This window comes from Tiliqua scincoides, chromosome 2 (genome assembly GCF_035046505.1).
Source record: "Tiliqua scincoides isolate rTilSci1 chromosome 2, rTilSci1.hap2, whole genome shotgun sequence".
NCBI classification, from domain to species: Eukaryota; Metazoa; Chordata; class Lepidosauria; order Squamata; family Scincidae; genus Tiliqua; species Tiliqua scincoides.
Genome location: NC_089822.1, coordinates 243,319,754 through 243,330,820, shown reverse-complemented (window position 1 = coordinate 243,330,820; position 11,067 = coordinate 243,319,754). Strand labels below are relative to the sequence as shown.

Sequence of the window (11,067 nt, the reverse complement as noted above, 5' to 3'; positions counted from 1 at the left end):
CTCACTGGGGCTTACACCCAGGTAAGTATGGATAGGCTGGCAGTCTGAGAGTCCAATCCTATGCCCGTCTACTCGGAAGTCAGTTCCATTAGAGTGGGGGGGGGGGCTTACTCCCAGGTAAGTGCGGATAGGATGGCAGCCTCAGTTCGCTGCTGCTTCCGGACGAGGTGCGAGAGTCTAGTGCACACGTGAAATCGGAGTCACACCGCATCACTCCAGAGCAAAAACTTGACACTATGTGGGGTAAATACCTCTCTTTGCAATTGACATAAAATTGACATTGACATGAAACGGGAAGAGTGCGTTATTGCAACGAGACGATGGAAAATACCCTCCCCCTTTTAAAGCACTGCTTTGGGATCTCTCGCTCTCTCTTTTAAAAAAATAATAATTTGGAACCGAAACGGATATATATATAAATCCGTTTCAGCAATCTATATATATCAATTTCGGTTCCAAATTTTTGATTTTTCAAATTATTATTTTTTTTAAAAGGGGGAGATATATATATATATCATATATATATGATCATATATATATGATATATATATATATGACTGATTTATAAAACTGATTTTTATTTATATATAAGCTATATTTATATATAACATATATATTGTATTTTATATATATAACTGATTATAAATTTGTAAATAAAATAATTTAAATCTATTTGGGGAACTGAAAACAAGACTCTTATTAAGCGCCTTTTTTTTATTGCCTCGCAGATGATAGATTCCTTCGTGATTCAGGGGTACATTAAAATTTAAATTTACAGGCATTATATACATCTTTATAGAATGTTTGGGCGGCGGATCGATTTTTTTTTTTTCCCAGTCCAGGAGGGCCCATTGGAGAAACTTTGCTTTTAACTCAGTCCAAATCTGCGATCCTTTCGTCACAGGCCACTTGAACCCACCGCAGCAGCAACGGAATTTTAAATAAGGTTCCTTTTAAATATATATATATATTTATATATATTTATATCTCTGTATATATATATATATATATAAATCTATTTGCTCTTACACGCACGTGTGGTTGTGAGCCCCACCCTACTCCTGCCTACTCAGAAGTAAGTCCCATTCTAGTCAATGGAACTTACTCCCTGGTAAGTGTGGCTAGGATTGCAGCCCCTCTCGGCGCGTCGTGCTGCTCGGGAGAATTTCTCAGTCCTGCAGACGGCTGGGAGCCCAGGGGAGCAAGCCCTCGGCCCGCACGCTGGTTCTTAGCTGGGCACGGTCCTCGAGAGCTCTTTCGCGGAAGGCGTGGAGGCGGCGGCGGCGGCCACCGAAAGCGTGTCGTGCAGCTTCCTCACGTGCTTCTTCAAGTCAAAGTTCCTGCAGAAGCCTTTCCCGCAGGTGACGCACGTGAAGGGCTTCTTGTCGTTGTGCGTGTGCATGTGGAAGGTCAGGTTGTAGATCTGGTGGAAGGCTTTGTTGCAGATGGTGCACTTGTACTGCTTCTCGCCGCTGTGGGTCAGCTTGTGGTTTTTGTAATTCCCTAATGGGGGGGAGGGAGGGAAGATCGGAAATTGGAGGGTCAACTGCAAGAAAGTTGACTTGGTTCTCCCCCCCACCCCACCCGTTTTTTTTTTCCTCCCAAGATCTTCAACTCCCTACTTTTATTTTATTTTATGGGGCAAGTCCTGCCGGACTCGAAACAGTTTTCTGGTACGGGGGCTTCATTAGGGAAGTGTCCTGCAAGGGACAGTCAAGAAGTTGTCAAACTCAGTCTGTGTCAAAGCGGAGCCGTCTGCAACTGACGAATTAAAAAATTAGAGGCCGGGTCAACGTCCTGACCCAAAGCAAATGAGAGAACCTGGATTAGGACGGGGGGGGGGAAGCCAGAGAGAGAGGGGGGGGGGACAGGATGAGGACGATCCCGCTCATTTAAAACCATTTAGCTGAGGCGCAGGGAGGTCTTCAAGCCCCATCCTGGCGGGGAGAAAGTCTTTGCACCACTTTGGGGTCTTTCCGAAACTTTCCTCTTCTCAACAGAAGAAGTTTTTTTTGTAAACCCGGAGCCAACCAGCAAGCAAACAAAAGCAGAACCCCACTCCACCGGGAACTTGTGGCAAGCCCCATGGAAATGACTCGGGGCCCAATCCTGCCTAACTTTCAGCCCCGGTGTAGGCCTTAGGAGAGGGAACAAACGTTCCTTTACCTCGTGGAGGCCTTCATAACTACCTTCCCCCCACAGGATGCAGCACACACCCCATTGGCACGGCTACACCAGGGCTGGAAAGTTGGAGAGGATTTGGCTCTCAGGCCTGAGGGCTGCCCAATCCTATGCGCGTCTACTCAGAAGTAAGTCCCACTAGAGTCCATGGGGCTTCCTCCCAGGAACGTGTGGATAGGATTGTGCTGCGATTCAGCACTCCATAGGGTCGTCCTGTGAACGTCCATAAATCCCGCTGAGTTCGGTGGGGCTGACTCCTAAGTAAGCGCGCGCCAGAACCCCGTTGATTTCAAAAGGAGGCTCGAAAGCAGACGCTGCAGAGCGCTTTTGAAGGATGCTTTCGTTTCTTGCAGGATCGCGCCCTTAAGACTGAATTTATTTTAATCGCCCTTAATACCGGCTGACAGGTTTGAGCTAGTCTTTCACTGTTGCCCGAGGGGAAGCCCCCTGAGGACATTTGAGGGACGGGGAGGATGTGGGGGGGGGGGGTCACCCACTGGTAGGCTCTCAGTGCCTTAAGAACCTTGGCGACTTTCTTGGAACGCGAAAGAACCGCAGGATTCCATTTCGAACGTTCGCAAAGTTGGAACCTGAAATTGACCAGGAAATTTCCCCTACATTCGCGTGTTTTTTTTCCCCCTTGTACATGGTGGTTTCAAATAATATATTTCGAATAATGCAGGGCGCCAACGAATCCAGCCTCCCCCCCACCACCTAAAGAAGCTTCTTTTAAAATTAATAATAATAATAATAATTATTACTATTATTTTAATCCCTCTAATTAAAGCCCCAGGGCCAGAAATATCGAAGTGAAACCACCTTTCGATTTGGATACCTTTTTGATGGAATCCTTTGCCACAGAATTCACAGACGAAGGGTTTGTAGCCCGCGTGGATCCGAATGTGGGTGTTTAACGTGGAACTTCTGTTGAAGGCTTTCCCGCACTGGTTACACTTATGGGGTTTTTCCTGTTGGGGGGGAGGGAGGAGAGGACACTTTTAAAGACACAACTATGTATGGCGGGGCGGGGGGGGGGGAGACACATTTTTTGCCAGCCTTCCAGGTCATCGCTGGCAAAGGGGTCGGCTAGGAATTTATTTGGGGGGGGGGGGAGAAGCACCACTTATTGGGGGGGAGGGAAATCACCCACAAAACCCGGACGATTTGATCCCCTGGCTCAGCCTACCTGCGTGTGAATGATTTTGTGCCTACAGAGCGTGCTGGCCTGCCGGAAGCCCTTGCCACAGACTTTGCAAACGAAGGGCCTGGCTCCCGTGTGAACCGGCATGTGGCGCGTTAAGTTATAATGAGCATTGAAGACCTGCAAGGAAACACAAAGCCGGCGACTTTTGAGGCGGGAGACTCTCTTCTGCTGGTCCTTGCAGCTTCTCCTCCGCGCTGGTCACTTCAGCTACCCGTGCTCCAAAATCAAGGGGTGGGGGGAAACGGCCCTAGTGGCTATAGGACTGTGTGCTTGGCCGGAAAGCTGGGTCCAGATCCCCTTAAGCCCCCAACACCCACAATGGGCAGGATCGCCCAGCCTCAGTGGCCTTTCCGGCGTCTGTGAAATGGGAACAAAATTCAGTGCCCAGGAGAGGCGAGCGCTGGCTGTTAGTTCAGCTGCACTGCCCAGGCCGGGAAGGCCATTCCCAGGGGGGTCTCCTCCTGAGCAGCAAAGTGTGGGGAGCACCTCAGCGCATCTCCCTCCCAGCCTTTGCAAGGAAAAACTAGCCCAATAACGGTGATTAAGATAAGCAGACTGGCATGTGTGTGCGGGGTAAGACAACTTTTTAGTGGGGGCGGGCTGGAATGATGCTCCCCTCCCGGTGGTGGGGCTCAGCCCCGCCGCCGCCCCCCGGCCAAGCGCGAGCCCTCCACGGCTCCCCCCTGCCTCCATACCTTGCCGCACACCTCGCAGGTAAAGTTCTTGGGCTTGCCGTCGGCCGAGGCTCCTCCGCCGCCCGCCCCGCCGCCGAGCTTGCCGTGCGGGGCTTTGACGCCGTTCCTCTCGCCGGCCAGGCCCGAGTTCTCCTTCATCACCTGGTCCAGCTGCCCGGGGAGGCGCTCCTTGTGCGGGTACTGGGCGTTGGGGAACTTGTCCGGGGGCGCCAGGGCGGCCAGCTTGGCGTTCTCCAGCAGGAAGAGCTTCTGGTGGGCGGAGAGGGCGGCGGCGGCGGGGCCCTGCGCCGAGGGGGGCAGGAGGCCGGAGGAGAAGAGCTGCCCGTGCAGGACCTCCGACGGGGGGTACGAGGAGGAGTCTAGGTAGTTGAAGTAGTAGAGGCTGGATCCATTGGCGGGCAGGCTCAGCGCCTGGTTGATCGCCTGCGGCTTGATCACCCTGCCGGGGGTGCCGGTGGGGGGCAAGGCGGCCGGGCCGAGGGGGTGGTGGTGGTGGGGCAGCTCCCCCTTGCAGCACGCGCCGCAGTTGCCCTTGCAGAAGCCGCCCCCCAAAGAGCAGGTCCTCAAGCTGCTCTTCCACAGCTCCGAGTAGTTGAGCAGAGCCTTGGAGGGCATCTCGTAGCCGGGCAGGGGCTGGATGGGGATCACGCAGGGGATGGGCGAGCAGAGGCTCAGCAGCTTCTTGCTGGAAGGGGGAGGCTCGCCTGGTCGGCCCTCGAAGGCGGCGGCGGCGGCGGCGGCGGGCTTGTGGTGGTGGTGGGGAGGCTCCGAGTTCTTGGCCATGATCCGCTCGATGGAGAAGGCCAGGGTCTTGGCAGGGTTGGCCCCCGCGGTCCGGGCGCAGGGCGAAGGCACGACCGTCTCCAGCGAGGCAGAGGAGGCCATCTCGAGGGGAGGAAGGAGACCGGCGCTGGAGAGGAGCAGCCAGATCTCGCCCATAAAAAAGAAAGGAAGGAAGAAGAGAAGGAGAAGAAGAAGAAGAAAAATTAGGTGGTGTTTTTCTTGGGGGGCAAGGGAAAAAAAGGCTCTGGAGAGTCAGAGCCCAGCCAAGCTCTGCTGGGTCCTCCAGCTCAGCATTCCAGAGAAGCCAGGAGACAAATCAGTTTCAGGAGTCCCTCTTCCTCCCTCTCTTTCCTCGCCCTCCTCACCACCCCGGCATCTCCTCCCCCATCTCCATTCAAATGAACACCGAGCGGGTGTGCGCGCGGAGACCAGATTGCTGCTCATTAAGCACAGCGCGGGGATGGGGGGGGGGGAGAGAAGTAACAGACCAACTCCCCAGACCCGGGAGGGGGAGACGGTGGGCCTGGGTTTGGAGCTGGGCTGGGTGAAGAGAAGAGAGGAGAAGCAACCCCCAAGCGCCCCCTTCCCCCATCTCTTTCACTGGGGTGCTGGGGGGGGGGGAACAGAGTAGGCCTGGCTGAATTACCTCGGATGGAGACTCATCCGAGCAGCGCCGTGTGGACACACTTGTCAGAGTCGGATCCCCAACCTCTTCCCCCGCGCCAGCTCGCTGTCTCTTGCATTGAAGGCTGACATCACAGGGAGTCACTTGGAGCAGAATGACACGGGAGTTGGGCCACCATGGAGGGGGGAGAGTGGGGGGGAGGGAGGGAGAAGGGGGATTTCTTTTGCCCAGATCTGGACTGTTGGGGGGGGGGGAGAAGAAAGGAACCCCCCCCTTTCTAATTTAAGACACAGCCTGGCTTTCCTGGAGAAAGAGCCTTTGCCAGGGGAAGTGGGCACTGGGGGGAAGGACGACTGCAAGTTGCAGGAGCGGCGGAGGCGGGCTGGAGGTGCGAAGTGCCGTTCACAACTGGGCTCAGAGCGAACGTGCGGTGAGAAGCGCCTCCCAGTAGCCCGGAGAAGAGTTGAGGGGTGGGAGATGGCAGGACAGCTGTTTGAAACGGGTGAAGGCTGCAATCCTACCCATACTTTCCCCAGAGAGAGTGGGATTTACTTCTGAGTAGGCTCGGGCTCTCAGGCCTCTCTCCCCCCCTTCATAAGAACATAAGAACAGCCCCACTGGATCAGGCCATAGGCCCATCTAGTCCAGCTTCCTGTATCTCACAGCGGCCCACCAAATGCCCCAGGGAGCACACCAGATAACAAGAGACCTCATCCTGGTGCTCTCCCCTACATCTGGCATTCTGACTTAACCCATTCCTAAAATCAGGAGGTTGCGCATACACATCATGGCTTGTACCCCATAATGGATTTTTCCTCCAGAAACTCGTCCAATCCCCTTTTAAAGGCGTCTAGGCTAGACGCCAGCACCACATCCTGTGGCAAGGAGTTCCACAGACCGACCACGCGCTGAGTAAAAAAATATTTTCTTTTGTCTGTCCTAACCCGCCCAACACTCAATTTTAGTGGATGTCCCCTGGTTCTTCAATGTAGGCAACCTGTCCTCAATCAGATGCTTTGGAGATGCCAGCAGAGGAGATCAAGTGATAGTTTATGGAAGATCAGGGCGCAGCCCCCGCACCTCTTCCCAGCAGCTCCCATCAATGACTAGAGGGCCCTTCAGCTAAGATCCGCCTTAACGGGAAGCAAACAGACTGGCGGGACCCTCGCCTGGGCCAGTCAAACACACCAGCCCAGAGGAATTAAACGGAGAACGAGATGCTCAGGGACAAAAGTGCCACCTCCAGATTTTGTAGGGAGGAAGTAGAGGGGATGCTCCCCCCTTTGTGCCCTGGTTTACTGTTTGTTTTTTAAATCACTTGCTAGTAAGAACGCCAGCCTAGGCATGTCTACTCGGACGTTTGTCCCAATAGAGTCAATGGGGCTTACTCCCAGGCAAGCGTGGCTAGACCGTGGCCTAAGTTTCTTTTCTGGCCACGATCCAACGCCCAGAAGCCTTGGGAGGGAGAGAGCTGGAACAATGAGGGGGTCCCAGCGCCAGGTGCCCGAAGGGCGTTTGGGGCTGAGGTCCAGTGTCCACGTGGTCTTGGAGGGGCAGCTCAAGCCGGGCCCTTCCCCGCCCGCCTTGCCCTCGCCGGAGAGCTGGCTCCGGCCTCCTCCTTCAATGGGAGAGACTCTAAAGCGCTGCGTGGAACCCAAATCTGCCTGTTCCCCAAAGAAAGAGAAGGATTATTTGGAGAGGTGGGGGGGGGGAGGTTGAGAAGGGTCGGCTGACGTAGTGGGTAAAGCCAGGGCTGAAAAGCACCTCTCCCCCTCCCTCTCCCCTTCTTTCTTCTCTCTCTCTCTCTCTCTCTCTTTCTATCTCGCAGCCCTTTGAAACCCCACTTGGGAGGGATGCAGCTTTTTGTGGGGCGCGCACAAAGCAGCCCTCCCCCCCTCTCTGGGGGTCTGTTTGCAGACTCGCTGCTTCACCTGCGAAGCACAACAAGAGAAGACACCAACCACAACATGGAGTGGCCCGAGCTGGGGGTGGCGGACTGGCGCAGACAGAAGGGGAGAAAGGGAGCCGATCTCTGCTCCGAACAGCGCTTTGTCGTCCCGGGTCCCTCGCCCTCCAGCCACAGGCGAGCCAAAAGGCAGAGCGGCGGCGGAGTGACTTCGTTCGGACTGACGTCGAGTTCGCCTTGCGCGCCCGTTTCCACGGGCTGGACCAGAGACAATAACTGGAAGGCTGGAGGACGGGAAGGGCGCTCTCTGCGTACGCGGGAGACCCTGGATGCCTTTCCTTCAAGTTTCTAGACCTCATTGAGTTATTAAGCACTCTTTGCAATGGAAACCTGGTCTGCGCCACCCTGCGAAAACAGAAGCGGCTGCAAACATCTCAGGCTGCAATCCTAGCCACACTTTCCTGGGAGTAGGCCCCATTGACTTTAGTGGGACTTACTTCTGAGTAGACAGGCTGATCGGGCTCTCAGGCTGCAATCCTACTGGAAGTAAGCCCCATTGAAGATAATGGGACTTACTTCTGAGTAGACCTGAATAGAATGGTGCTCTCGGTTGGATGCCCCCTTTGGAGCAAGACCAGTCTCGTGGAAGAGCTGGGGTTAGGCAGGAGGGGGTTTCCTTGGGCGGGAAGGAGTCAATTGATTCCTGAACCTTCCTTTCGGGTGGGGGGGCGCCGAGGGCAGCAGCATCACCGCTGGCCCACCTGCCGCAGACCCCGCGCAGACTTGGAAGACGGGGCCGTCCGAGGCATCCGGTGGGACCTCCAAGTCTCTGTGTGGAAGGGGTGGGACCCTGCATCGCAGCTCCTGCCCTAGTGGAAAAGGTGTGGGGCAGGAGGGGGGCGGGGACGGACCCTCTCAGACTGAAGACACCCAGATCCCCGGCTCTTTCTGTGGAGGCAGCTGTGGGATTTTTTTTTTTTTGGGGGGGGGGTTTGGTTGGTTCATATTTGGACCAGGTTTTATTTTCTCTTGAAGTTAGCTAGGAACACTTTTGACTATAACGGGACTTACTTCTGAGTAGACACGCATAGGATTAGGCACACACATCTCTGTATGTGTGTTTGAGAGAGAGCGCGAGAGCGCGTGCTTCGTTTCTTTCGCCTACCGAAAGGACGCCGAAATAACCTGGGCTCGCCTGTTGTGTGTTGCGCGCGGGGCTGGGATGCCCGGGACAGCCCCGCGATTCGCGCAGCCCCGCTAGAGAGGCCAGAGGTGGGCCCGTTCCTGTGGGCCAGGTGCGCCTCCGCCTCAGTGGTGCCTGTCCGTGAAATGGGCCTGTCCTTCAGACGTCAGGCGCAGCTCCCCTCCGCTCCTGCCCCGCCGGGAGAGCGCCGTCCTCCTCCGCGGCGGCTGCTGCTGCTACCGGGCCAGGCTTTCGTCCTCACTCCCCCCAAAGGGGTCTCCTTCTCCTCCCTCCTTGGATGGCGGCGCACCGCAGCCGCCCCCGGCCCATCTGCCAGCCGGCGCCGCCCCTGCGCGGCTCCCTCCAAGACGCGAGGATCGGGCTCCAACCAAGGATTTAATGAGCCTCGGCCCCCCTTTCTTTCGCCCCCTCCCACCCCCCAACTGCGCCCGCAGATCCCGCCGAGCGGAGGACCGGGACCTCCTCGCCACTCGGCATTCACACTGTCAGGAGGCTCGCTCCAACCCGCGTGCGGCTCACTCCGCAACCCCCCTCCCCAGTAAGCACGGGGCGCGCTCCCCCCCTCACACGTCGAGCAATTAACTCCCGGCCCGATCGGGAGTGCAAGCAAATATTTGCTGTCAGCCGGGCGAGGAGGCGAGGCGGAGGAGGCAGCGCTGCGGGGAGGGGGCCGGGCGGCGAGGCGCCCACCGCTGGACCCCTCACTTGGGTGCCAAACACGACCAAGCCACTCTGAGCTCACCTTCCCATGGGAATGGAAAAGGCGCTCTTCCCTGCCCCGTCCAGCGCCCATTCCTTCCTTCCTTCCCCCTCCCCTTTTCCTTCCTTCCTTCCTTCCTTCTTTCTTCCTTCCTTCCTTCCTTCCTTCCTTTCTTCCTTTCTTTCTTTCCCCTCCTCTCCTCTTTCCCTTTCTCTCCTCTTTCCCTTCTTCTTTTGCTCCCCTTCTCCTCCCAGTTTTTCTCCCCCTTTCCAGCCCCACTTTGGCCCTCTGCGGACACTTTCCTTTCTCCCTCCCCGCCCCCCCGTCTCTTGCTTTCCTTCCAGCCCCGTTCAGAAGGCTGCCTCCCTCCCTGCCTGGTTCCGGCCTTTCCAGGCCCCCGGGGAGCATCTGCCGCCTATGTCGCCCCCCCCCCCATCTCAACCTCCTTTGGAGCTGGCCACGACCTGCCTGATCTTAGGGGACTCTCCTGATCCCCACCCTCTCCAGAGGCCAAGGCAGCCCAGCTCTCCCAGAAAGAGGCCAGGAGAGTGTGGTGGGGGAGTGTGGGGTGAGGGACAGGAGCGTTGGAGCCGGAGTGCCAGGCTCGCAGCCCATCTTGAGCTCGCCTCCCGCCTGGGATGCCCCCGGGCCCCCGATTCCGCCCCCCAGCTTCTCTGGCCTTGCGCCCCATCATGATCTCGTTGCCCTACAAGACATCGGGCCAACCCGCTCTCTCTCTCTGTTCCATCTAGCAGGGAAAGAGCAGCTGTTTAGCCCAGGACAGCATCTTATCAAGGAGAGGGGGATTTGCTGGGGCACTTCTTCGAACTCGAGGTCCGGGAGGGGACTGCTCTATATCCAGCTTGGAGAATGGGGGGTGGGGGGCGTTGAAGAGAAGAACATACTGTTGATTACCGCAGAACAGAGCAACAGCTATCACTGTTCTTCTCGATTGTGAAGTCCCATAGTTTCTCCTGTCCCTTCTGTGCTCATCTGACTCTGCACGGAAGGGAAACCGATTCCGGGAAGCTCGCCTGGGGAACTCACGGACACTGGGAACGGGGAAAGGGGTCCACACTCGCAGAACTCTCCGATGGCGGCGAGAGTGCCTAGCGGGGAGAGCCAGATCCGCTGAAAGGCAGCAGGTGCGCAAAGGGGCGCAAAGGGGCGCAAATGGGGTCGCCCGAGGAGGTCCAAGGGAACTCCAGGACCGACCAGGCTGGAGGCGACAGAGATTCGCCTTAAGGCCAACTGCGGGGAGGTGAGGAGGGACTTGGACCATCCCTCCTCCCCCCACTTCCAGAGACGGTCTCTTCCGCCATCCCTCTTCCACCTGCCCTGTGGGGCTGGACTCCCCAGTGCGTGGCGGGCCTCGCTTCTTGGTGACCCTCCGGACCTGCTCGTTCAGGCCACCCCCCTTGTCTGCAGCACCCGTGGGCTTCTTCCTCTCAGGAGGGGCTCATCCTACTCTCTGAATACCGCGCTGCAGTCCTGGAAGAGGAGAAGCCCCGCGCAAGGCAAGAGTTCTTCTGAGCCTGCGCAGAGTTCTTTTTTTTTTTCCACCTGTGAAAGAGAGCACCACAGATGCAGCCCTAAATCTGGGATGTGGGAGGTTCCCAAGTCTAAATGGGGATCCTCTAAGTTGAAACTAGACTCCGCCTTGGCTTTCGACGACCAGAGAAAATGCTCTCACTAGAGAGGCCTCCCAGGCGCTCTCTCTTCTGAGTGTCGAAAGTCGGTGGGGCCCGAGAGGCTAATCCCATGCCATA

General features: G+C 56.5%; 1 protein-coding gene across 1 annotated transcript; it reads right to left on the bottom strand.

Annotated features, from left to right (window-relative positions):
* Positions 1 to 1,228: 1,228 nt before the first annotated feature.
* Positions 1,229 to 4,965, bottom strand: FEZF2 (FEZ family zinc finger 2). The gene is made up of 4 exons (XM_066617538.1): positions 4,081 to 4,965; positions 3,368 to 3,502; positions 3,017 to 3,149; positions 1,229 to 1,503 (listed from the first exon to the last, which is right to left on the bottom strand). Exons 1-4 carry the CDS (start codon positions 4,963 to 4,965, stop codon positions 1,229 to 1,231), a joined length of 1,428 nt encoding a protein of 475 aa, XP_066473635.1.
* Between the last annotated feature and the right edge of the window lie 6,102 nt (positions 4,966 to 11,067).